The sequence below is a fragment of the Lasioglossum baleicum genome, chromosome 13 (assembly GCF_051020765.1).
Source record: "Lasioglossum baleicum chromosome 13, iyLasBale1, whole genome shotgun sequence".
In the NCBI taxonomy this organism is placed as follows: domain Eukaryota; kingdom Metazoa; phylum Arthropoda; class Insecta; order Hymenoptera; family Halictidae; genus Lasioglossum; species Lasioglossum baleicum.
In genome coordinates, this window is record NC_134941.1 from 11,679,595 (window position 1) to 11,705,297 (window position 25,703).

Consider the following 25,703-nt stretch of genomic DNA (forward strand, 5'->3'; position numbering starts at 1 on the left):
CAGGTCAGCCACCGGTCACGAGACGCGAACGGTCCGTCACCGTCACGCTTGTACAAATTCTAGAACGATCGCGCGCGTCGTTATCGTTTAAAAATAAACACGACCGCGAAACCACCACGAAACACGATACCCGCAAAACACACCGAACTTTCCGTATTTATATATGTATGTATATGTTCTGTATAAGTATGTCTATGTAAATGATATGGATGTATATATTAATAATAATGTCGATTACACCGTGACATGTTATTATTAATATACGCGAGCCGAAGATATCTTTCCCGTTGATCGTACTCCCTCTTGCTTGGTGGGACCAGAGGGCCGTGTACTTCATAGAAATATTTTATATCATACAATATACATAACGAATGTACAGTGGTCAAGGATTGGTCACGGCGAATAGTCGATCCGCCGCGGGATCCTCGCTAAAATACGCCGCAGAATTAAAGATCGTCGCCACCGTAGAGCTTATAGCTGTTGTCTGCAAAGAAAATATTCCGGTTATTCTGGCTGTTGTCGCGCGGCGATTCTACGGCTATTTACTCGCGTTTAGCTACGGCACGATGGAAGCGTTCACTCTAGAGGATTTCGTGCGGATGAGAAGAAGAAGGAGAGGCTAGACGGTAACGAGACTCGGGGAGGGGACGTGTTGCAGGATCGCGCGTAGCGTAACGAAGCGAAACAATAAACGACGTTCATGGTCCAGAGCCTCTTCAGCCCCGGCGAGTCGAGCTCGGTGGTTGCGACATTCGAATTGAACGAGTTCCCGCAGGCGTTTCTCGCCGCTGTTCTCCTCGTGATCTACTCGACGTCGCGCGGCGGGCTGTAAGAGGTCGTGGATCAGCAATCGGAACGAAATAAAAGATGAAATAGCGGGACAGATGAAGGGGAGAACTAGCGCGGGACCAGCCGACGATCCACGGGACATTCCTGCTAAAATGCAAGACATTGATTCACCTCGGACGAGTTCGCGCGATGCGTGGAGTTCACCGTTCCAACGTGTTGCGGTTCCTGCTTATAGAGTAAATGCTGTACAGAGTGCTGTCGAGGCGAGCTCTGCTGTGATTGCCTCTGCTCCTCGTACTCGGCTGCGACCACGTGCTCCTGCTCGTTCTCGATCTTTGGTACTCGTTCGAGATCCTCCTGGCTGGCTATCATTGCCCGATGATCCTCGATAGTCGTCTGGCAGACCATCGACAACGGTTGACACACGTCGAAAACCTGTTGCGCGGCCGGCTGCACCGCGACCGGGCTCGACACGCTCGGGGGCTGTTGATTCACCAGCGTGATCACCTGTTGCGGCTCTCTGTCGTCGAACAACGGAACAGACATCGGAACAGAGACGGCGTTGTTCGTCGTCGTCGGATTCGTAGGTTCCGGTGCAACCTCGACGCTCGTATCCTGCTGCATAAGTTGAATCGGTTCGCCGATCGCGTTGTCCGGTTGCGGAGCTATCGATCCCGGAAACGACGGTTGCTGTTGCTCCACCAAGCTGATCACTTGCGAATTCTGTGACGCCTGCGACGCCGGTGGTGGCGGAGGTGGCTCGGGGAACAGTTCCTCTTTCAAATTCGGCAGGAACATGTCGATGGTCCTCCAGGTGGGCGCCCACAGATTCGAGTTGGACGCGAGAACATTCGTGGAAGACATCACGAGCAACATGTTCTTTAAAGACTCCGGTATAGCTTCGAACAGGAGCTCGCTGTTGTCGGCGTGCATGTAGGCGCGGAGGAGATCCAGGACGGTCAGCCATAGAGGTAGAAATCCGGGAAGAGTCAACAGAGGGGTTAAATGATGAAGAAAGACCTTGGATAACAACATCGCTGCTCTGACCCTCGTTTCCTCCACTCCGATCGGATCGTCCGCTGCTATTGGTTCCAGTAGTTGAGTGAGCAGGGGGAAGAGTACCTGTTCCAGACACTGGGACCACTCGACCGCTGATAATTGGGCTAAGTCGTGAGCCAGCAGCGTGCTTTGTAGATATGTAATGGCTGCCGTGCGAACCGGCCTACGAGCGTCACAGCATAATCTCGCGATACCTTGGAGTAGCGGCCTCCAAGCCTGCGGCCACAGAGAAACCGCTTGCTCGGCGTTGCCTTCTTCCGCCCACCATCGAAACACTTGAGCGGTTCGAGTGTGCAACGTATGCATCAGGTCCAGCAGCTGAATGGGACATTTTTGGTAGTCGGCCGGTTCCTCCGTGATGGTAGCGTGAACCCTGCTTCTCCTACCTGTACACTTGAGAACCGCTTCGGCGAAGGTTCTGACGCAACGGATGCACAGCTCGAAGTTGAAAGGGGTCACGTGCGCCACATCTCTGACTAGAAACGTTAAGCTGTCGCAGCACTTGATCAGCGCAGCCGGGTCGTGCTGCTGCAGGTCGCGATCTAAGATGATCGTGTCGGCGGCTATCGGCAAAGGCGCTTCCGTTCCCGTGGGCGACATCAACATCCATTCCGGCACGGGGCTAATGGGCCTGGGATCCAACACCGACGTTCTTGAGGAGTTCGTTGCCTCGTCCAACACCGTGTTCGATTGCTTCGGCGACAATGCACCGGCGCCGGAGCATTCTAATAGACTGAACACCACCTTCCAATCTTCCGTGTTGTGAATGTTGGCCGCGCCGATCTTTAACAGCTCGAACAATCCGTACGCGATCTGTCTTGCGAGGGGCGCGGTCGTCGCCGAAGGTAAATGGGTCAGCGGTAACAGAGGCGGCAGAACAGTCCACGCGCACTCCTCCCCTCTCAACAATCTAATAGCCAATCGCAACATTCCAACCGCTACTCTTTCCAGCAGGTAGGGATGGTTCTCTCTCGCGGCTGTCGTCAGCAGACTGTCCATATGTGCTTGCACTATCGGCCAAATGCACATCACTCTGTCGCGATTCTGAATGGTCACTTCCAATAGAAGTTCCAACAGAAATACCGACTCGTCCTCGTCCTGATGATTGGTGAAGACCAGAGCACCGACGAGAGACCGAAGCGATTCGATCTGCAAGAACTTGCTCTCCTCGATGATCTGTTTGAGGTAGCAGCCGGCCACGAACTCGATTGCTTTCTTTCTCGTCGACGCTCCCGCCGGTTGAGAGAGGCGGGACGAGTCTTGAGCTATGTACGAGTACAAGCTGGAGAATATTCCTTGATCCGGAGGCGGTTGCTTGGGCGTGGTCGGTTCTCGAAGCAGAGATATCTTCCCGGTCGGGTCTATGAAATCCTCCCCTTCGGTAAGGCTGTTTGGAAGCAATCTTGCTTTGTACAACGACTGCAGGCAGTCGACGATGTTCTTCCACGAGGCTCTCATCGCGTTCCCGTGCATGTGAGTGATTTTAAAGAGGGTTTTCGCGGCCAGCTGACACCTGCCGCTTCTGCCGAGATACGACACCACTTGTTCGGGCTCGCCACCGGTCGCTAATCCCGTGAACTTGCACAAACTGACCACGAGCGTGTCCAAATCGCTACTCATCCCGTAATGAGCGCTTATCGAGGCGCACCTGAAAAAAGAAGATTGCTAACATTTTGTTCGATCGTTCGATAGTGGATCTACGAACCGGAGGAACGTCTCGGCGACTCGACGCTGCAATGATTTATCGGGTGCTTTGTCGTACGCTCGGCAAAGCGCGCTAATGATCGAAGCCCAAGCCTGTTCGGCTAGTTCCTTGTCCACGAATTTACCGGCGTTTCCAACCTTCAGATAGATGCTTTCGGGTCCCGCGCCTCTACGCAGGAGACATTTCCACAAATAATTCTCCTTCACCAATCCCGTCTGCTCCGCTGGCATTACGATTTCCTCGCCCCTATAATGTCGCATATCGTTACACAGGACACCAAACCGCGAATTACTGTGGATTATTGTTTACGTAACGTAAAGAGGTTCGTACTTGATGGATGTATAAATCTCGTCGAGCATATCTTGATCGAAATCCGCGTCACCGTTCACCTTCTTCAAATTCTTTTTAAACGCGTCGGCGGTCATCGGGTTGTTCTGTCGTTTCACATTGTAATTGTGTTGATCGACGTTCAACATGATCACCGCGTATGCCAAAGTAAACGCAGCGTCAGCCGACGCGAATGGCCTGCCATTGCTATCCTGGGTAAACAGACGTCGAATCTTTACGCGTGTGCTCGTTGCGTCATCGTCGACGATAGAAATGTTTCGCTTTCAAACTTACGTGCCAATGTTCCGCGAACTTCTCGAGCAACAAAGAGATAAGTGGCGCTTCGCCAGGAAGCCGGAACGATTCCAAGTAGAGACGCAGAGCTTGATCGACCCGCGTGTTTCTCAGGTCGAAGTTGTGGACAAAACAGTTTAAAACGTTTTTGTTTTCCTTCTTGCTGATGTACTCTCCGATAGCTTTTTTCGCTAAACTGGGATTCTCTTTCAGAAATTTCGCTACTTGCTCCGGATCGGGATTACCCGGGCTACCACCCAATAGGCCGTATTCCGTCAGCTTGGCGATACCTTCGCGCGGGCTCTCGTTAAATTTTTCCGTTCCCATCACCAACCACTGTAAAATCCGTGAAACGGTTCAGCTCAAATGATTCGCGACAGAATCAACGAACGCCGACGCTTACCGACTTATTAGCCTTTATGGCGTGTAATTCTTCTCGCGTAGGCAGTTTCGGCGACGCGCTGTGTCGCGAAGGTTTGCACAATTCGTTGTACCCTGAACATCTCATTTCCATGCCAGATACCAGCATAATTATAGCGTCCAACGAGATGAACTGCATACTGTACATAGTGCCCATAAACGTGGAAGCATTCTATCGGGAAAAATTCTCCGTTTCAATCGTTTCGTATCCCAACACAAAGTATGTACGGGTCACTTTTTGACGTCACCATCGACGATTTTGTTCTAAATGAAATATGTTGTAATCCATGTGAAATTAGGGGGAGTTTAAGTTATAATTTTGCCTGTTTAGAATTTGTTTAGAAATTACAGGCCTTCGAAGTTTGCAATTTTTGACGTCAAAAAGTGATCAATGTGGCATGGAATGACCCGTATACCTTCGAAAGAAGCTTCATCAATTCGTCGTACAAGTTCGTGGAGTACAAGCCGCAATCGTAGTTCAGATATAGTTCTGCCGGTAATCCAGGTATCCTCCACAGCCTCACGATCGCTTCTAAAATGAAACAGAGGAGAGTTCGCGTAAGAACATTGAAATCGCTTGTATCACGCGGTTGGTTCATACCGAGCGCCAATTCTCGTTGATCGTAGGCTATTCTGTTCGAGTCGGAGCACACGATTTCCATCAATTTCGTTATGTAATGCTCCATTTGGAATTTCAAATGTTCCCTTTGCGATTCGAACAATAGGAAAGACACTTGCAAATCGGCTGCGAGGATCGACAATCGATCCGTGCCAAGAAGCTGACGGATCAAATTCAAACGATTAGATTGCTGGCTGAGAATTTCGTGTAAACGCGGGACAGAATGCTTGTCGTTTGCCTTACCAAGATCAGGTTCCTGCAAAGATCGTCTTTCACGAGAGCGAGCAACGACGGAAAGTTGGTGAGAACATCGGCAGCGATCTCCAACGCTACTTGTAACAAACTCAGACCAAGATGGGTCATTTCTCCGGTGTTCTGTTTGTCGAAAGGGTTACAGAGGGACACGAGAAATCGAAATAATTCACGAACGCATAGAGCACCGTACGGGACCAATTGTTGCAGCGGCGTGAAACGAACTCCTTGAGCGTTAATGTACTCCTCGACTTGTTCGATTTCTTTCATTTTCGACGCTTTGTATCCGCTGTTCGTGCTTTCATCTATCGATAAGTCTTCGACGCTTCCTGTCGGAGACTGTATCAATTCCGGGCTCTTCTCGTCGCTGATCGATTGGTTCTCTGCAAAACAACACGTACGAATCATTGTACATACCTTGCTAACTGAAAAAAAACAAAAACTACCGTAATCGTTTTAATTACCCTGGCTCTCTTGCTTCACCACGGAGGATTTTTCCGTTCGATTCTGCTTCTCCTTCTCGTTCTTCTCCTCATTTTTACACTCCTCCTGTTGGACCTGTTCCTTCTCTACAGAATTATTTGTACTTTCTACAGCTCCATCGCTGTTATCTTTACACATCGTTGCATCTTCCGCATCCTCTTCCTTTCCCTTCGCCTCCGAATCGTCTTCCTGTTTCGGACCGTCGCCTTTCCCGTTCGAATCTTTTCCACCGTTCTCCTTGTTTTCATCCTCCGTGTTCTCCGTGGTTCCTTGATCCATCGATCCCTGCATATCTACAATATTTCCTCCGGGAGCAACGGGCGTCGTCGCCAAATGACTCGGCTTCACCCTATCGACGGAGTTCAAGGGCTGAACTTCGCTGTCGTCCGTTTCCTCCGGATTTGGTTTAGGTTTCTGTTTGTAATGATTCTTGTTTCTCCTATTTTTGCTACGAGTATTTTCCATGCCGTCGGTTCTCATTTTCTTCATGTTCAACAATGCCCTCGTGTCGTCCGCGAACTGAGGCAACCGTGTGAACAAATGTTGCACCATGTCCCTCAAACAGTGCTCGGCCGTTTTCCTCAACAATTCGCTCAGATGCGTCCCGAAACATATCCTGAAACAACTGAGCATGATTTCGCAAATGCTTTCGTTCGACAGATAATCTCCGGCCGGCGACAACATGAGGGCTTTTAGAACCTGAAGTATTCTCATCAAAACAACCCCATCCCCGGTGGCATCGGTTCCGACGAACCTCGCGTGCGTTACGGCGTCCGCAACGGCCTCGACGCATTGCGCTACAGCCAGATGTTCTGGATCTGAAACATAGCAGTCTATATTAGTTATAAGTCGCCAGATACTTGTTCAAATTTGGACGCAGTTTACGCAATTTTCAATTTTTCTAGACAAACTTTAAGGGGATAGTCTCGTTTCCAAATACAGGGTTTTTCAGTGATTGTCCAGTGATTTATGGACAGGGGTATACCTTGATTAGGACTCAACAGGTTGAATAGCACTTACCGATCAAGCCATAGGAAATTATTTTATTAACTGCGGACAACGCGAGGCTGGTAACAGGTCCCGTTGTTTCTTCTGATCTTATAATTTCCAAGAATGGCGCTAAAAACACTCCAGGTTCCAACTGAGACAAATCTTTCGCTTCGTTCAGAGCCTCCTTTAAATTAGACAAGCCCTTCACGAGATTGTCCTGGTCTTCATCCTGAAAGACAATCGTAAAAATTTCAAATACACATCACCCTGAAAAAGAGCATGACCGCGTTCGGGTGTTACCATACTGACGGAGTGTTTGAAGGTGCTTGATTCGATAACGATAAAAATAAACGCACGTGATCGCGATAGTCAAACGAATCTACGTTCTACCAGCTACACATGTTTCATTGTTGAATAAAAGAAAAGATTTCAAAGAAGAGCAATTGACAACACGTTCTCTAACCTGATGAGAATGCGAAGACCATCGGGTGACCCGTCTCATAGACGTCACCAGGAGGCAGACCTCGCTCTCGACGACGTACAGACCACCTCCTGGACAGGCCATTTTCGCGATCCTGCTCATCGTCCCCAAGGCTTTGTTTCTTACACCATTTCTACTCCGAATGAAACCTTACAAACAGCTCGATAATTCGTAACGTCAAGTGTCAAAAGAACACTTCCAACGCGATAGTCATCGACTAGTCGGTTGGAAAGATGTTCGACTCTTCAGTCAGCGCTCCGTCCGCCATTTGTGCTGCCGTTTGCCGCGGGAACTTCAAATGAAGAAATCTACAAACTCCAAAAGACGCTGATTTGTGCTACTTAGACCATATATACTTATATCTGCTTATATATACTATATCTTACACCATATATACTTACTTCTATATACTATACATACATATACCATATATGTATATACTTATAGACCCGGCTTCAAATAACATGCCTTGTTCCTAGATTACATCATCTACCAGATGATGGATGCGGGCAAAGTACTAAAGTTTGTCAAAAAACCGAAGTACCGCGAAGCTAAAGCGTTAGAGGTGGTTAGAGGGGAAAGGGGAATCGTCGTCGTATCTCATTCTGTATTTATGCAAACTGTAACTGTATTATATATCTTATTTTAAGACTCGTTCAGTTTTACTTTACTAGTACTAACTCATATTTACTCATTTATAATTTGAAAAAAGTTAAATTCTAATGTAGATGTTGATAATCTAAAATCTGTATTTATTTCCTCACAACTTGCTTTATTAAAAAGAAAAGAATAGTAAGAACAATATAATATATATAAGCAAAATATAGTGAATATGCATTTTTAAAAAAACTAAAATCTTTACATTCTTCGCCTGAGAAAATAAAATATGCGGTATGTACTTCCTGTCTCCCAATCATATTCTCTGCTGTTCTCTGCCCATCTCTGCCTCAAATAGGATCCTGCGTAATTCATGGTCAGATAAAGATAATGTACGGCTGAAAATTAATAGCCTTGCAGAATTAATATACTTGCGACATCCATCGTAAATTAAATTAATATTCGCCGGAAACTAACGTTTTACCAGCCGTAACTTTTGCTTTGTAATCGATTATTGTTTATATACACGTACACGTACACCATTCGCTGGAGCGGGCACTCCCAGCTCACAGTTTCCTTCTGAGTAATTTTTCTCCAATGAATACCTCATAGCACAGATTATCGCATTCCATACGGTAGCCGATACTTTCCAGAGTTTCAACGTTTGTGAACATTTTTGAATAGCGTCAAGGTAAACCAAGTGTTTTACATGAAATTTCGGTAGTTTAGAATCTTTATTAACGCAATTGTCGCAGAAACAATTTAATCAGAGATACGGCGAACGCAACACTTGTCGAATTTATATTCGAATATCACGCGTTAGGCATTTGTTTTTATATCGCACTTTGCATCTTTTATTCGAGCACTAACCTAAAACGTATAAATTGACCCGAGTGGAAACCGTCGATCATGTTTACGTCTATCAAGCAATACCTCAAACTCAAAATGTATAACATATCGCCGAGTTTATTTACTGGCATGGCAAACATCATTTTTGCAACCCGTCCGGATCACGAATGCTGCAACAGCGATTGCAAGACGAGCGAAATAGACCTCTTAAGTTTCAAACAATCTAACGATCTCTTAATTACCATGCGAAAATTGCGTCATTTTTACGGGTAATCGTTTATTTAGACAAACGCAATGGGTTCAGTTTCCAGCACCAGAACATCAGACATGACGGTGACTAAAGAACAAGTTGGCCAGATCATTGCATCGGACAAGGTGGTCATATTCTCCAAGTCAACATGCCCTTATTGCAAAATGGCTAAAAAGGTATTATAGAATTTAGTATAGACTAATCTTTATGCAAAATAAAAATGTTTTACATCGATTGTGGAAAGCAGGAATAATATAAAGTAGATATCATCCCCCTTAACGACTTTGTTACATTAGAAACAGTTTTACATTTCACCCAACCAATTTCTTCATAAATGCATAAAGATCCGCAGTCTAATTCCGTAAGTTACACGTTCTTATCCAAGACTTACCATCCAACAACATTTACAGGTGTTCGATAGTTTAAAAGAAAAGTATACTGCTATCGAGCTGGATGAGAGAGACGATGGTGACGACATCCAAGACATACTTGGTGAAATGACATCCGCCAGGACAGTCCCTAGGGTATTTGTGAAGGGTGTTTGCCTTGGAGGTGGCACAGATGTGAAGAAACTGTACGACAACGGAGAACTCGTGAAGAAATTGTAATGTGTATCTATTGAACTTACATTGACACCACAACAATTATTTATACTGTATTAGTTGATCCTCTTTATTTAATGATTAATGTAATAAACACTGTTAAATACTTAAAGGAACTTGAAACGTTGCAATTTCTTCGAAAATCCCAATTTCAAGAATCTCTGACCAGCACCATGAGACCATGACTCATATCAACCAAAATATCGATTGGTTCGCAAATCCTACAATGAACGCCACAATTTTGGCTTATGAGTTTTTCTGTTTTAACGCGTTAAATCCACGTCAGATGACAGAGCGATTGATGTTATGTATGTACATATATATCGTGTGACGAAATTGAATCGTAAAAAGTACTTCGTCGTTTGCCACCACGTGTCCACGATCCGGAACACCTATGTGAGTTGATTCACCTAAAAATATCCACGGACCAGTGGAACAGTGAGTCGGTAGTGCATCGAGAACGCGTAACAATGGATTTTTCGCAATATAGGAAAGCGCTGATCTACGTATTGACTTTTATGGCGTACGCCTGGTCCGGTTATGGCAGTGGTTTGTTATCGAACCTAAGGGACGCTGTCTTATCCGCGGAATCGGTCTTCGAGGATCTATTCCAAAATGCGATTACCGTGGCTAGGAAAATCAAGGACATACACGAGGTGTTTGATGCCGCGGTCGAAGAACATTGTGTTTTCCAGTGTCCAGCGGGTACGTAATTAACCTATCGCCATTCCATCGTAGTTTATTGTGCCCATTCCCGCGTTAAACCTAGTCCACAGTCCGTCCACGGTCGGGCTGCCATTGGTCGGACCGGCCGACATGTTTGCGTGCGTTATCTTGCACGCGCGTATGAACGAACAGTTTCCAGACGATATCGAGACACATTATTTAACCCTTAGCACTCGAAATTAAATTTAATGAAATATTTGTTTTATGAAATTTAATGAAATAAAGATTGTTGAAATATCACCGTGAAAATTAATTTTTAAGTCTATAGACTTAATAGTCATTAGTTTATAAACTAATGAACCGGTTCCCCATTGTTTAGGAGACATTCACCCATTGTCAGGAGGTGAAAATATTGTTAACTAATCAATTACTAAATATTTAGGCATTGTACGAGGTATTATACCAATTTCATATCCATACAATTTAGAAAATCATAGGAAATGGAATATTCCAGATCGGAAGAAATTTTCCAGTTAAAAAATCAACGAGTGCAAAGGGTTAATATTGATAAGCAACAATGCTAAATGATTCGAGTGGAAGTGTAATGGTTGTCATTCAAAGAAAACGGAGTTTCGTAGAGATTGGCAGACGACGCGTGTTAGGTGATTTGGTCGAATTCGATTGGTCGCTATCAGGGCCGTGCGGTAGATTTTGATGCGAGCCTTCGAAAAATCTGTAAAACGTTTCTCAAACTATCATTTGCGTTTCCTATAATTGGTATTTTGTAAAACTGTATACATATGTTGGTATCTGCACTTTTATACTATTTGAATAAATATTACGATTTCGAAATCGAGGAGGAAGAATTAATTTGTTTCCTTTTTAAATACTGAAATAAGATGCGGCAAAGAAAATTTGAATATTTTTCATCGTTATCATTAAACGAAGTAAATTTACGTTATATGCAGATATTTTTAAGCAAGCTAATCGATGTATTTTTAATTACATTTTTTATAAAAAAAGAATACTAATCCAATCGAGATAAGGAATTAAGATGACAGTAATAAATCATGACGTGATCGTAATAAATCACGGTTAGCGAGTTTGCACGCCATCTCCAACCACTACACGGCACGGCCCTGGCTGCTATTTTCAAATGAAGTGGCGGGTATGCTTTCTGATTTCAGGCATTACGCCGAAACCGGATTGGAACCATAAACCGCAGAGCAACGGCTGCGGATCTTTAGGAATAGAGGTAAGAAGAACAAATTGATCCAATTTGAATTCGCTGCATACTGTAGATGGACAATTTAATTAATTACAGATTAATCAAGAGTACTTACCTTTGGCGGAGATGACCAAATGTTGCGACGCGCACGACATCTGCTACGACACCTGCAACATGGACAAGGAGAAGTGCGACCTGGAGTTTAAAAGATGTTTGTACAAATATTGCGAGGGCTACCAAACAGCGGCTGTGATAAACACGTGTAAGGCAGCTGCGAAGGTGCTTTTCACGGGGACCACAACTCTCGGCTGCAAGAGTTACATGGATGCGCAGAAGGAAGCCTGCTACTGCGGCGACAAATGGAGCAAGAATAAGAAACCGAAAAAGGCTGCACAGGCCGGCGGCGAACTGTAGAATCTCGAATGTGTAAACGCGGTTTCCGTTTGTTGTTCTCTTGTTCGATTAAGTGATAAGTAGACTGCGGAAGTTTATGCAACTTGCAATTTTTTATGCAGTGGTAGTAGCCTCTTTAGATAAATTTTCACTAAATTTTCAGAAGCCATAAATGCATAAAGATCCGCAGTCCAGCGATAAGCCTCCAGCGGAGGTCTCGAAACCTAGACGTTTTCCTCCGAGAATGAAATGTTGAAACCATCTTGATTCGAATTTCTTTCATCGATTTGCTTTTGCTAATTGAAATAAAAAAATAGTATTAGTGAGAGGAATGATGAATCTCGACGTCGATAGCGATAAGAATATGTTTTGTACTCGACCAATAAACATCATAATTTCGAAAACACATCTCCGACCATATTGAAATTCCCCTCGGTATCCTGCGCGGATTTTTAAACAGCGAATGTTTATCCCCGCTTTTGTTTCTGTCGGAAAACAATGTAAAGCAGCCTCCGTCGAGGCCATTTTGTCCACGGTTCTCTTCACAGATTTGAAAATTATCAAGTAATGTTTTTCACGCGATAGAGGGTCGCGATAAAATGGGAAACTCCAGATCCTCGCAGACCGGAAGAAAAGACCGGAAGAAAGACGATTTCGGTGACGGGTAAGACAATTTCAAGCTCGACCCGAGACGAGTCCTGACGTCCCGAGTTCCCGAAGCAATGATTTCACTGACTTACAAGTTACATGTCTTGATTTTGGGTAGCGTAGATGACCGTCCCGGAAGGAATGGAAAGAAGGGTGCTGCTAACCCTTGCGGGAAGGGCCGAAGGGAGACCACCAAGTACCGGGCCACGAATCCTTTCATTATTTTCTTTTTGAGGTTACGCAGCAAAAAGCCGAAGGAACACGTAACTGTGATCGCGCGTGCAGCAGGAAGATTGTGGACACAAATGACCCCGGAACAAAGAAAGAAGTACATAGATCTGGCGAACGCCGAGAAGAAGAGACGAGAAGGAAGGAGAAGAAAGATGAGAAAGTCGAGGAAGTCGAGGTGACTATTACACAGTCCAACAAAAAATGAAACTTTCTTCGTGTCCAACAATTACTGTTGTCTGATTCTAGAGTTTGTCATTCTAAAACCAAAATTGCTCTACCTATCAAATGAAGTGTTAGAGACAGTTCAGGTTTGGGGGAGGGGGTGGTTGTTCTTCGCGATTCTAGTCGAGTGAATTTCCTTTCCGCAGGAGAAGAAGAAGATAGCGCGGACGGGACGAGGAAACAAAATACGAAATTTTCCAAGTGACTGCAAATCGGATCATCCCCCTGCCGTTCTCCCGCCGTTCCCACCGTTCGAAGCTTTTTTGAATCCCAGTAGATATTTTTGATTTCTTTTTATTTGTTAGTAGTTTTTTTTTAGATCTATGTACAATAAATATTGATGTATTTTTACACTATTAATGACCTTTCTTATCCGTTTAAAGAGTTACGCTAAAAACCGGGCAGCGGATATCACTGCCGCTCTCTTTCTCATACAATTCTTATCGTGTCTCGTACTCCTCTGAAAAAATCGAATTCGTTAACGTACTATAAATATATTATTATTTTGTTCGCGACCGTTCCGCGAAGCGTCGCCGACGCGTGGGAGGGAAATTACAATTCAACGTACACGAACGAGCACCAGTTTTATGTATTTCCCCACAGACAGGTCGAAGGGAAACGAGTGGAGCCGCGCGTCTCCCTCTTTTTCACTCTTTCTCTCTCTCTCTCTCGCATCTCTATCACACTCTCTCGCTCGCAATCTCTCTTTCTCTCATCGCGATTCGATACAAAAAATAATTTCCGCATAAATTTTTTTCTCACGACGCTCCGTGGAAGAGTTTTTTTTCTGTGTTATATACGCAGTCATAATCCTTCTCGAATGTGGTATATATATAAATATATATATATATATATATAAATCGGTCCGTGTGAATGTGTGTCTGTCCTGCTCCTGTTTGTTTGATCCGTCTGTCCGTACGTTTGTTTGTTGTGTACGTATGTGCCCTTTCACTCCAAATACTAGCTAGAATAAAAACCATTATTACATACAATAGAGAGTAACGAACGAATGCAATTTGTCGTCTGCGTATGTGTGTGTATGTGTGTGAGCGTGTGTTGTGTGTCTCGATTTCGCTAATTTGTCTCCGCGTGTCCGTGTGTGACGGGCCGCTCGAACCGGATAAAACTATAACTGTATATTGGATTGGGTATCATGATGACGATAATAATAGTAATAATATTAATAATCATAGAAATAATAATATTAATAATGATAATAGTAATCGATAGAAATAATAATAACGACAATCACGATTAGGACGATATCGCGTCAAGAAGTGTGGCTGGTAGGGAGGTAGGGGTACAGAGGTGATATTGGTAGTGGTTGTGGTGGAGGTGATGGTAGCAGTGCCGATAACTGGAGAAAAACGTAGTGTTGATGCTGATGACGAACGATGATAACACGGTAAAATGAGCAACGAACGCGTTCACGATGATCCCGACTTTTTGACAATCGTAATAATTAATTCGCAATAATACAATTCGAATGATCGTAGCGGTAAGTATTTTTATGATACAGTAAAGTACAGTGTGCCTCGAAGAAAACGTAAACAACAACGTTCAACAATCGATAATATCAAACAGAATATTCTTTGTAAGTATTTATACATATATTATATATATATATATAGATAATATACATATTATATATGTAATATACGTATTATATATATACATATATATATAAATAAACATATATATAAATATATATATAACATAGGTATTTTTATATATACATATACGTATATCTGTATATGCACATATATATATATAAAAATACATACATACACATACATATATATATATGTATATTATTATACAGAAAACGTAACACCGTTGCGATTCAAAGAGGGAATGCCCTACTAAAAAATAGGTATTCGCTTTGTCGATCGTAGATCCCAAAACAGAGGGAGGAAGATGTATCTCTTCCGTGACCTCGACAGATCGACAGATCGATCCTCAAGGTACATAATGATTAATCGTTTTGTAAATGCACAGAGTTACCAAGAACCCATGCCACGCAATTTTCCTATCCGATACCGCGATTATATCCCGCACACATATTGTCCGTGTCTCGCAACGTGGTACTAGGAAGGAATGCGACAAGAATTCGCAAAGAAACCGTCCGACTGATCAGGCGCGCACTGAAGATTATCACTACTTCATAGTATCGCGTAATACCCTTCGTCCCTGTAGGGAACTACGTCCCTAGGGTACCACATTGCGAGAAACGTACAGTACACAAATATACGCGACGACAAGTTGCGAATCCCTTCGATGCGAGCTCTCCGCCGAATCCTTCGAGGAGCACGATCCGCGCGGACCTTCGGGGCTAGTTAACCCTTGTGTAGGCAACGAAAATGTATAGATAAACATTTCTTTCGATATTTTCACATTCGCCAATATTTAAAAAATTTTATGTATCTAAAATTGACATAAATACCTCATGCGACACCTAAATGTGTTTAGTAATTGATTAGATCCCGATATATTTAATAATCTAAACAATATTTCGAATACAGCAATTTTCAGTGGCGCCTTAGAGTCGCCATTCGACTGCTAAAGGTTAAAACCTTTCTGCATGTAACTTGCTAGCACAAATTCTCATTACACGGCTATAAATTAATAATTAGCGAGTAAAGAATGGACGTGCAGCGAAATGTCGTGATACTTTTTAGAGGAACATTAATAAGTTATTGAAAGAAATACAGTAAATAGGTACCCGGTTGACTACACAAGGATTAACTTGGTAAAAGAACGCGTCGATACGTTTCGAGAGCGTGGATAAAGAAAACAGGGGGAGTGGGGAAAGCTACGTGTTACCCTCGTCAGTGGTACTATAAAACGAAACGTATTTCATGTGGATTAAAAGAGGTCGCCGCGGTGGCGATCGCTCGAAGGATGATCGAGATCGCATCGCAGAGAATGCCTGCAGTCTTATCCCGGAGAGAAAACAATGGTCGTTGCTAAGCGGACGATGGCCCGCGGGCCTTGTCCGCATCGAAGCTTCGTCGTTGCGGGTGAAGGGGTGTGCGTTTAGGTGAATTTAGGGGCTAGCGGGGCCTCATCGAACTGTTTAGGGGCTGCATAAGGCCTCCGTTGATGTAGCCGTGGTAGGTCGTGTAGACCGCCGCTGGGTTCTGCTGATGTGGGTCCTGAGGATACGGCGCAGGTACGTTCACCACTCCCACGGGGAGTTGACTGGCTTGGTTCATGAAGCCGCCGAGTTGCGCCGCCTGGTTCATGTAGCCGGTGGTCGGCTGACCTACTCGGTAGCCGTACTGAGCCATGAGATTCGTGTTCAGCGCCACATTCGGACTGACCCGGCTGGCGGCGCTCTGCATCTGTGGACAGGTACTTCCGGGATCCAGGGTCTGTCTGTACAGGCTCTCGCTCGGATACGGTTGCGTCAGGGTCGTCATGTTCGCGTTCGCCGAAGACCTCGAGGTCGACCTACTAGGTGGGCCGGGCGTACCAGGCGGTGGCACCGTGTTCACGTTGTAATAGTTCTTCGGGTAGCCGAGCGGCACCTGGGGCGGGGTCGGCAACTGCCTCGACGTTTGAGGGGGCGTCATGGTGTGCGGGATCGGTGGCGGCGGTGTCAAGTTCATCGCCGGCGATGGCGTCGGCGGTATCATCTCCAGACCGTTGGTCAGCTGCTGAAGCTTCGCCAGGCTGCACGAATTGGTGGTCTGGTGGTTCCCGGAGGCCGACAGAGACGGTGCGGGCGTATGCGAGTGCGGTGGCATCGCGCTCGTCTGGATGTAGAAGTTTGTCGCGGTGGTGCAAGGCGTGGGCGCGCCGGATCTACTGCCTCGATGCTGTATCACGTACGTGTTCTGCGTAGGGAAGGTCGGCGAGGCGACTGCCATGTAGTTCCCTTGCGAGATCACGGCCATGTTGTGCGAGTGAGCGGCGTGTGTGTGAGACTGCAGATGAGGCACTGGTGGTACGCTCATTGACGAGGACTGTTGGTACTGAGGCGGTACGTGGCTCGTGTGCGCCACGGTCGTGTGGCTCGTGTGGGAACTCGCATGAGAACTGGTGTGGGAGCTGGTATGTTGAGAGGAGGCTTGAGTGTGTGGTGTTGGAGGCGTGGCTCGATGGGATCTGCTGCTCTGCTGCGCCGATCTTGATCTGTGGGTCGTCTGCGAGCCACTGGCTCTCTTATTGCTGTGAGATTGTGGTTGCTGCTGCTGTTGCTGCTGTTGTTGCTGCTGCTGCTGTTGTTGCTGTTGCTGATGCGTCGATTGTTGCTGTTGCGGTTGCGACTGCTGAGACTGACTATGCGTCATGTTCTGGCCCTGCGTTTGCTGTGCCAGTGACAGCTGCATCGGTTGGGGAGTGTGGGCCTGTGGCAGAGGCTGCGGACTCTGCGTGGGAATGCTCTGCGGCGTGTGAGACTGAGGCAAGGGCTGAGGCGTGTGGGACTGCGGCATTGGTTGCGGCGTGTGACTCTGTGGAAGCGGCTGAGGACTCTGCGTGGGTATGCTCTGAGGTGTGTGCGACTGCGGCGTCCTCGGCTGTTGAAGGGGCTGCGGCGTGTGGGGCTGATGCATCGGATGATGAATGCTGACATGAGCCGTCGGCGTGTGCTGGGGCATCGAGCAGTCAGCGTACTGAACCTGAGGCGATATGTTCACCGCTACGGACGTGGCAGGTGGCGCTATCTGCATCGATACGGAAATCGGAGCGGTGACCGACGCCGGCATCGACGGCAGCGCGCTTGGCGGCCTCTCCACACTGTTCTGAGACGCCAGGTCGCTGGATATCGAAGTCGGCGACTCCAATCCCAGCTGACTGACGTCCAGATCGCATTGGCCGTAGTGCAACGAGTGCACCGAGTTTGTGGTCGAGTCGGGTGTGTACACTCCCATAGAGGGTAGGTCCGGCTGCGAGGGCGGCGTTCGCTTCACCGAGCCCGGATTCTCCAGGTGAGGCGTCGTCTTCCCGCTCTCCGGAGAGTTCTGCTTCATCTCCTCCGGTTGCGTCTGATGCAGGTGCATCGTTTCCTGTTGCTCCATGATCGGCAGCGATTTCTCCTGTGGCGTGAGGGGTTCGGTTTCGGGCGAGGCTATGTTCGAGACGACGACGCTCGTCGGCTCCTTCTTCTCCGTGGGAGTCGCCGGAGAAACCTCGATCTTTGGCCGTGTCGACTCCTCTTTCGTTTCCTTGAGCGTCGTTATCCTCTCGGAAATCGTCTCTTCCTTAGGGCTATCTTTATCCTGAGTAATAGCTTCTAATTTTTCGCATTCTTCCCCCTTGGGCGAAGAAACTTCAGGTACCAATTTCGACGTTTCCGGGCTACGAGAAATCGTTTTCTCGGCCTCCGAATCCTTATCACATTCCTTCGGAGCTTCCGTCGTCTCGCTCTCGACGATCCTCGCTTCCAACTCGACTTTCGCTGGCAGGCTTTTCTCCGTGTCCTCCTCCACGGGTTCCTTCTCGATCTCTGCAATCTCGGTGATCGCGATCGCGTTCGCGTCCAAGGTCTTTTCGGGTTGTTCGATCGGTTCGGTCTCCGGGTTGCTTGAACTCTGAGTCACGGATTTCGGCCTTGGTGCAGGTACTTCTTCCTCCCCTTCGTCTTCGTCACCGCCCTCGTACTCGCCGGGACTCGCGGACGCCGTCTCCGTCTCTGGCGGCACGATCGCGCCATTTTCCTCAACAATCTCGTTTTTGCTCGTCTCGGGACTATTCTCCTTCGAGGAGTGCTGGGACACCAGCACCGGAACGGGTGATTCCTTGCGCTCGGGGGAGTCTGGTTTCTCAGACTCGGTTGACGGCGAACACGAAGTGGGAGGTATCACAGGACTTTGCGGTCGGTCGCCCGTGGACGTTTCCGGCTTCAACTGAGGCATCTTCAGAGATTCCTTCTCGGCTTTGGCTCGTCCTCGCCTCGACATCGGCGGAGTTTTCGTCTCCTTCGATTCCTCCTTGCCGTTGCACTGAGCCTCGTCCGCGTTCTTCTTCTCTTTCGCCTGTTTCGCCTGCAAATATTTGGTTTGCCTGCTCGTCACCTTCAACAAGATGTCGTCAACTTTGCACTGTTTCTTCGTCGGCTTCTGCACCGTCGACGACGGAGTCGACGTCGCCAGCTTCGGTGACGTCTTCTCCGGCTCTGGAGCGTGGTCCTTGTCCCTATCCTTGTCCTTCGGAGAGTCCTTCTCCTTCGTCTTTTCCTTCTCCTTTGGCTTCTCCCTCTCCTTTTCCTTCTCCCGATCCTTCTCCTTTTCCTTTTCTCTCAAAGACTCGCGAGTCCTCTTCCTCGAACTAACCTCCGACTTCTCCTCCTTCTCCTCGGGTTCAGTCTTTTCGGAATGTTTTCGTTTACGGAGAGGCGTCGTCGTGGTCGCCGCCGCCGCCATTGCGCTCTCTAGCGCCAGCGCCTTCGGCGTTCTGATCCTCCGTCTCGAGGATGACAGTATAGGTGTCACTTTCGTCGAGCTTGCTGCCGAGGAATTCGCGTTTTTTGCAGTCGCCACCGATCTCGAGTTCCTCGGTGTTGTCGGAACTGTCTTCGGCTCGACGTCCATCGGTTCTTTGGACGATTCGGACTTCGCGGAGGCGGTGGTCCGGGTCTCTTTCTCGGAGTCCTTGGTCCCCCTCGAGTCCCTCGCCTCCTTTGTTTCTTTCGTTTCCTTCGTTTCTTTCACTTCCCTCGACTCCTTGACCGACTTCGTTTCCTTGGTCGTTTCCTTCGTTTCCTTCGTCTCCTTCGTGTCCCTCGACTCTTTGGAGACCTCTTTCTGTACCGTGACGGCGGCGGACTTCTGCGGACTCTTCTGTTTCAACGGCGACGACCTCCTCTGGCCCAACCTTCTCCCCCTCGGTTTCTTCTTGATCTTCACCTTCTGAATCTTCTCGACGATCGCGGTCGCTTGCTTCGGCTCCGTCACAGGAGAAGTTTCAGAACTGGTGTCGGCGCTTTCCTCAGGGCTTTGGTAAGGGTTCGGGATCTGTGTGAGCAACGGGATCCATCGCAGACAGTCCGGGTCCAGTTTTATGCGGGAACTCTTCCGCACCTTCGCCATGTGTGAGTTCACCTTGCTCCAATCGACCACCACAGCTACTTTGGAGTTCCCCTCGCCAGGTAAATGGACCGATTTGATGAATCCCAACAGCTGCATAGCGGTCGCGATGTCGTGCGCCGACACGCCGGTCTCTTTCGTGATGTCGCCCAACCTGATGTCCGTGGAGTCACGATGGGCGTCAAGGTACTCGAGGACCACGCTTTTCCAGAACGAATGGTACGACACCCGACCAAGATCGGAGAGAGGTTTCTCCGGGGTGCCGGGTATACCCTCGACCTTGGACAACAGGTAACTGAATTCGATGAGAAACCTACCGAAGCCCTGTCTCTGGTATTGCGGCAGAGTCATGATACAGGAGACGTTGTATCTCTGCGCAGGACAGTGCTTCTCCTTGCTGAAGTAGCCGATCAGGTGGCAACCGTACTTGTCGTTCTTGGTCACCGCGTAAAACAGAAACGGCTCCACGTCGTAGTACAGCGTTTTGTGATCCAAGAACAATTTCGCTAGTAGACACAAGTTCTGACAGTAAATCTTGTTCACGTTACCGTCGATCTGAAAGCGAACACAAACACGCCAGATTAGAATAGGACAGCCGTCGTTGATTGTTGCGAGCAGGGCTTGAAACCGTGCATAATATGTTGACCTTCAAATGACCTTTCAAGGAGTTCTTCAAAAAGCATAACTGAAAGTTATGCAACTGTTTTCAAGCCCCGGTTGTACGATAAGAGTTAACACATTTAATCAACAGATTTTGGTTACGGAGAACTACAGAATGGCTATCGATGACCGGAATCTATCTTCGTTTATTCGTCATCGGTTTATTCGTGTACAAAGTGATGACTCGTCGTTCGCGAATAACGATTGAATTCAGTAGGACAGCAAAGTGTCTCTTAATTCTCAATTGTTAGCTAGATTAAAGGCGAGAGCCGAATACGCTCGAGAAACATAGTGGCTTTCAGTGTCGCTAATCAGCAGAATACAGGGTACCGAATGAAGAATTAATGAATAACGATTGAGAAACTGTGGTCGATTAATGAATGCAATTTTCAATGACCTGTGAACTAGGGGGTCTTGCGATGGCGTAACAAATTTAGAGAAACAGAGAAACAGAGAAACAGAGAGAGAGAGAGAGAGAGAGAGAGAGAGGGGGGGGGGATAACGCACCTCGAAAACGGACAGTCCGTTGCACCTATAGATCTCGGTGGCCGGTGGATGCCTCCACTGACACTTGTCCATGTGTCTGTCGAGTACCGCTCGACTCTTGGTGTACTTTAGGCAAAACTCGCAGAAGAATAGTTTCGGTAATCTCGCGTACTCCTGCGGGAATGGACTCGAGTACCACGTCTCCACTTCGTACCGACCGAAAACGATGGCCGCTGGGTTCCTCGCACCGTTTCCAGCCGCAGGATTCCCGGTGCCAGGACTAAGAGCCGAGGACACGGTTTCGTCGTCTTCTCCGTTCGCATTCGAAACGGTGAGTCTCGCCGCCCTGTCCCGGGCGTCCTTAAATAGATCGACATCCTTTTGCGTAACGCCGGGCGGCAAGGTCTGCGGTAGTATCGGCTCTTCTGTAAGCAGAGTTGAAAGGTTGGTTCTTCTAGTGATCGCACAGCTCCGCGGGACGAATAGAACGACGGAAGTAGAGCTCTTCGCTGGGAAGATCTCTATCGAGAGAAAGAAAAATAAAAGACGTTCGAGTAGAGAAATATGGTTCGTTATCGCGACGTTTCTTCCGACACGTCCAGTGTGAAGGAGAGGACCAAGACGAGGAAGTGTTACTACAATACTGTTCGACGTTGACGAGGGCCACGCGACACGGAACACGAAACGATTCGAGAAAAGCGCGGGATCGGTCGTTGGAGAACTCGTCGTCGACCGAGAAACAAAAGCAATGTTACTTTGATCGAACAAGCGTGACAAATATGTTATTCAACCAGTGCACAACCTCGACGTATATAATCGAAGAGTCATTCCATGCCGAATCGATCACTTTCCGACGTCACCATCGACGATTTCGTTCGGAATTAAATGTGTTGTAGTCTGTGTATAATTGGGGGGGTTTAATTCATCATTACATGCGACCTAGAATATTTTCATTCCCTTAAACCACTCTGGCCCATCATCAAACAAAAGAAAACACAGCTCAATCGGACAAACCCTGGGCAAAAATGGGCAAAACTTGCGAACTTCGAAGGCCTGTAATTTTTAAACGATTTCTAGACCGGCAAAATGACAACACAAATCCCCCTAATTTCACATGGACCAGAACATATTTCATTCAGAACAAACTCGTCGATGGTGACGTCGAAAAGTGATCGATTCGGCATGGAATGAGCTCAAAACGAGAACAAAAAAAAACAGTGAGTAATTCTGGCGCCGAATAGAGCTGTTAATAATTGTGAGTACGGTGGGGGGCATCGAGAGAAAAAGCAAAGCTGTGGGATATATCGGGTATTTGTGGAATGTGTTGGCAGAGTATATCGGTAGTCTGGCTCTTCGATGGCAAAAGGGCATTCTCGTATTGCGTTGCGAAGGGCGTCGAGTTTTATCAACAACAACGATGTTTGCCTGCTAAGTGTCAGCAGCAACAGGTAGACGCTCCAGTTTGGACTAATACGGGACCGGCTGAGTGTATCAATAGTATGCCACCCAGTGTCGTATTTCTTCGTCCTGGAAAACTGACCAGTGCGGTTACACGCTTCCGATTATTACGAGGTTAGGGGGGGAGATCAGAGGATACGTGGCTAAAACAACAATTTCTCGAGGAGGTTCGTGGGTGGTCCGCGACCAGGTCGCGAAGTGATGATCCATCATCTGCGAGAGGCGTTACTCGATGCCGAGATTGTTTCGCGTCGACCGGCAAACGCGAAAACGAGGAAGAGAGAAAGAAAGATACAGAGAAAGAGAGAGAGAGAACCGAAGATGAAGAAAAGCGTGTGCGAAACGTTTGCGTGTACGGTCGGGTGCATTGGCAAGCGTGCACTAATCATGTACCCTATAAATACATATATACGGCATGGATTAAAGGAGAGTTAAGTGTGCCAGAGCCAAGTAAGAAACATTATTAGTGACATGCAATAAAACCACGTAAATATTCGTAGCGTGAAACCGATGGAAATCCAAGGAAACGCGAATCCTGCAGCGGCAGCATCATCGTCGTCGATCCGTTTCGTTTCATTTGGAGAATATACGCGAGGCTACCGTGAGAGAGAGAGAGAGACAGATTTCCATCGGTTTTACACCGTGTGACCGATAAACATCCTATCGAGGAACCTGATTGTTCTGTGCTCGAACGCGCGACTCTGTTCCCTCGCGATCGAACGAGATAGAGCAACGAACATTCGTTAACGGTCCCGCGAGCATAGGAAACGCAAAAGATTTTCGATCGGGCGAGATTACACGCATGGTACGAGAGAACAATCACGTTGATCCTGGAAAAGAAGTTACGTGTCAGAGTCACATGTACACACACATATCATATACCACACCACACCGCCAACACATCCACGTGGTGGTGAGCGAGGATTAGATTAGAGGGGAATTCTTCTTTTTTGCGACTTTTTTTGGGTGCATCATCGAGGTTAAGGGACTCGTGAGCGGGTCGGGGATAGACTCTTACCCTTCCTGGTGGAGCAGGGTGTCGCGCGGGGTGTCGTGGTGGTGTTGGTGGTGGTGGCGCTAGTACAGGCTCGTGGATTGGACTTTAGGCTAGGATTTGATTTCACGGAATCGGAACACAGGCCGGACTTCGAAACAGCGGGCACAGGGTGGCGTGTCGTCTGACCGTTGCTGGTTTCCGTGACCGTGTTGTTGTTGTTGTTGCTATTACTGTTGTTGTTGTTATTGTTGTTGTTCCTCTTTCGTGGATAATGATCGTGCCTGTGCGACGACGGCGAAGACGACGGCGAGGACAGAGACTGGTCGTTCGCGGCGCACTTGACGAGCGACGAGGCGTCCTTCATCAACTTTCTCCTCTCGTGCTCGTGCCTCTTACTGTTCACCGCGGTTTTCACCAGGTTCGACGGCGTCATTTTCGGCAGTTTCTCGTTCAACGAGCCGACCACGAACAAACTCTCGTCGGAGGGCGTGAAGATCCCGGGCCTCGGCACCCTCGGCGCTTCCTCCGCCGTCGGTTTCTTCCTCTCCTTTGATTTTCCGCGGACGGGGACGGCGGGCGAAGTCACGTCCCTTTTATTCGCGCCGGTAGACGGCGGCTGAGCTCCTCGCGGAAATTTTGCAACGCTACCGCCGCCGCCGCCGCTGGTTTTCTCGTCCGCGTTAGGCCGTTTTCTCCTGTCCGGGGCGTAATTAGGCGCGGCCCCACCGGACCTCGCCCTACTGTTCGTAGGCACTGAAAAGAAGTGACTCAGACCGTCGAACAAGCCTTTCAGCTGACCAGCGCCGGGCTTCACTTTGTTGTCGATGCCGCCGGTGAAACCGGAAGATGCGACACCACCGACACCACCAACGACCTCGCCACCGACCCCGACCCCAGTCCCGACACCGACGACGTTCTTTTGCTTCTTTTTGCTGTCCGAGACGGTGGTGGCGGTCACTGCCGGTTGTATGTGCAAGCCGAACGTCGGCGTGCCGCCCACGTCGAGCTTTGGTAACGGAGCGCCGAAGGTGTTGTTGATGTTGCTGAAAAACGGCGACTCCGCGTTCAGCTTGGCGGCGGCCGCGGCGAAACCCCAAGGCTTGTCCTCGTTGAGATCACAGGAGAATGGACTCCTCGGTTTCGGGGATTCGATCCGAGAAGATGCAACCCGGTGACCACTCTCGGACGCGTCCTCCTCCTCCGACGACGAGTCGCTCGAATTGCTCGAGCTGTTACCCTCCTCATCGTCGTCATCGTCGTCGGTGGTGTCGCTACCATCCGAGGAATCGCTATCAGACGCGTCGCTGGCGCTGGCACTGGCGCTGGCACTGCTACTGCTACTGCTGCTAGACGCTAACGACGCCCTTTTATTACCCAGCTGTGCAGGTTGCTGTTGTTGTTGCGGCGATTGTTGTTGTTCCCGTTGTTGTTGCTGTTGCTGCTGCTTCTTCTGGTTCGCGTTACCCCGAGTCAACCTAGGACTAACGTTCTGCGAGGACTTAGACTTATCACCGCCCCCCACCCGCTTCAACTTATTGTGCTCCGCGTTAAATGCGCTCAGCCTAAAGAACTTTTGCTTCTCCTTCGAGATCCGGTCATTCTTTTCTTCGAGTAGCCTACCCTGGCCTGCGAGTTGGGCGGGGGGTTGTGGTATAGGAGAGGAAATTAAAGGTGGTTGACGAGGGGAGACAACACCCGCATTACCGTCCGAGCTGCTGTCCACCTGTGCCACTCCAGCAGCGCCTTTCTTTCCGGGAGTCGCGATCGTCAAGCTCTTTCTGGATACCGTCGATCTGAAACACATCCAACGCGACACCACCGTCGAATAAACCGTGTCGATCGATATACATATCGCTTCCACTGGGACGACTGAAGTCCGCAGCTGTATCTACACGCCGCACTGTGGTCGGAAATCGTGAATACGTGGCCAACAAAAAAAAACGTGCTCTGGCACTTTATAAATAAA

The 25,703-nt window shown here is 47.9% G+C and overlaps 5 protein-coding genes across 15 annotated transcripts in view; 3 read left to right on the plus strand and 2 right to left on the minus strand.

The window, feature by feature from the left end:
* Positions 1-331: 331 nt before the first annotated feature.
* Garz (Sec7 domain-containing protein garz) lies at positions 332-7,688 on the minus strand. The gene is made up of 12 exons (XM_076436572.1): positions 7,402-7,688; positions 6,969-7,167; positions 5,930-6,766; positions 5,457-5,848; positions 5,196-5,373; positions 5,011-5,126; positions 4,578-4,766; positions 4,175-4,510; positions 3,884-4,092; positions 3,554-3,799; positions 961-3,496; positions 332-484 (listed from the first exon to the last, which is right to left on the minus strand). The coding sequence occupies exons 1-12, from the start codon at positions 7,519-7,521 to the stop codon at positions 383-385; spliced, it is 5,460 nt and encodes a 1,819-aa protein (XP_076292687.1). The 5' UTR covers positions 7,522-7,688; the 3' UTR covers positions 332-382.
* A 709-nt stretch (positions 7,689-8,397) lies between these two features.
* On the plus strand, positions 8,398-9,838 carry LOC143215008 (uncharacterized). 2 transcript variants are annotated; one of them, XM_076436676.1, is made up of 3 exons: positions 8,398-8,707; positions 9,151-9,291; positions 9,526-9,838. In XM_076436676.1, the coding sequence occupies exons 2-3, from the start codon at positions 9,160-9,162 to the stop codon at positions 9,721-9,723; spliced, it is 330 nt and encodes a 109-aa protein (XP_076292791.1). In that variant the 5' UTR covers positions 8,398-8,707; positions 9,151-9,159; the 3' UTR covers positions 9,724-9,838. The 2 variants fall into 2 exon arrangements, with proteins under 2 accessions (XP_076292791.1, XP_076292792.1); XM_076436677.1 differs by having other exon boundaries at positions 8,406-8,707; positions 9,170-9,291; positions 9,526-9,837.
* A 111-nt stretch (positions 9,839-9,949) lies between these two features.
* On the plus strand, positions 9,950-12,408 carry Gxivspla2 (phospholipase A2 group XII). 2 transcript variants are annotated; one of them, XM_076436655.1, is made up of 4 exons: positions 9,950-10,113; positions 10,208-10,422; positions 11,571-11,638; positions 11,708-12,407. In XM_076436655.1, coding segments are annotated over exons 1-4 (603 nt in total). In that variant the 5' UTR covers positions 9,950-10,111; the 3' UTR covers positions 12,026-12,407. The 2 variants fall into 2 exon arrangements, with proteins under 2 accessions (XP_076292770.1, XP_076292769.1); XM_076436654.1 differs by having other exon boundaries at positions 9,950-10,422; positions 11,708-12,408.
* A 115-nt stretch (positions 12,409-12,523) lies between these two features.
* Positions 12,524-13,856, plus strand: LOC143215003 (uncharacterized). The gene is made up of 3 exons (XM_076436672.1): positions 12,524-12,668; positions 12,771-13,058; positions 13,252-13,856. Exons 1-3 carry the CDS (start codon positions 12,604-12,606, stop codon positions 13,265-13,267), a joined length of 369 nt encoding a protein of 122 aa, XP_076292787.1. The 5' UTR covers positions 12,524-12,603; the 3' UTR covers positions 13,268-13,856.
* Positions 13,384-25,703, minus strand: part of Enok (histone acetyltransferase enoki mushroom) — a 35,735-nt gene continuing 23,415 nt past the window's right edge. For 6 of the 9 annotated variants that reach the window (XM_076436552.1, XM_076436547.1, XM_076436548.1 and 3 more), the window contains 3 exons: positions 23,759-25,530; positions 21,304-21,803; positions 13,384-20,691 (listed from right to left, as the gene is read on the minus strand). In XM_076436552.1, coding sequence (XP_076292667.1) covers positions 16,159-20,691; positions 21,304-21,803; positions 23,759-25,530 — 6,805 coding nt within the window. In that variant the 3' untranslated portion in view covers positions 13,384-16,158. The remainder of the gene's footprint in view (positions 20,692-21,303; positions 21,804-23,758; positions 25,531-25,703) is intronic. The other 3 variants (XM_076436555.1, XM_076436554.1, XM_076436553.1) reach the window with 3 other exon arrangements.

Bases quoted from the DNA above. Each gene is read 5' to 3' on its own strand.
- Garz (XM_076436572.1), bottom strand. From the start codon at position 7,521: ATGAGCAGGATCGCGAAAATGGCCTGTCCAGGAGGTGGTCTGTACGTC. The intron at 5,849-5,929 runs GTAATTAAAACG...GTTGTTTTGCAG, and splicing joins GGTGAAGCAAGAGAGCCAGG to AGAACCAATCGATCAGCGAC. The intron at 3,497-3,553 runs GTTCGTAGATCC...TTCTTTTTTCAG, and splicing joins GTCGCCGAGACGTTCCTCCG to GTGCGCCTCGATAAGCGCTC.
- LOC143215008 (XM_076436676.1), top strand. From the start codon at position 9,160: ATGGGTTCAGTTTCCAGCACCAGAACATCAGACATGACGGTGACTAAA. The intron at 9,292-9,525 runs GTATTATAGAAT...CAACATTTACAG, and splicing joins ATTGCAAAATGGCTAAAAAG to GTGTTCGATAGTTTAAAAGA.
- Gxivspla2 (XM_076436654.1), top strand. From the start codon at position 10,188: ATGGATTTTTCGCAATATAGGAAAGCGCTGATCTACGTATTGACTTTT. The intron at 10,423-11,570 runs GTACGTAATTAA...TTCTGATTTCAG, and splicing joins TGTTTTCCAGTGTCCAGCGG to GCATTACGCCGAAACCGGAT. The intron at 11,639-11,707 runs GTAAGAAGAACA...AATTAATTACAG, and splicing joins GCGGATCTTTAGGAATAGAG to ATTAATCAAGAGTACTTACC.
- LOC143215003 (XM_076436672.1), top strand. From the start codon at position 12,604: ATGGGAAACTCCAGATCCTCGCAGACCGGAAGAAAAGACCGGAAGAAA. The intron at 12,669-12,770 runs GTAAGACAATTT...GATTTTGGGTAG, and splicing joins AAAGACGATTTCGGTGACGG to CGTAGATGACCGTCCCGGAA.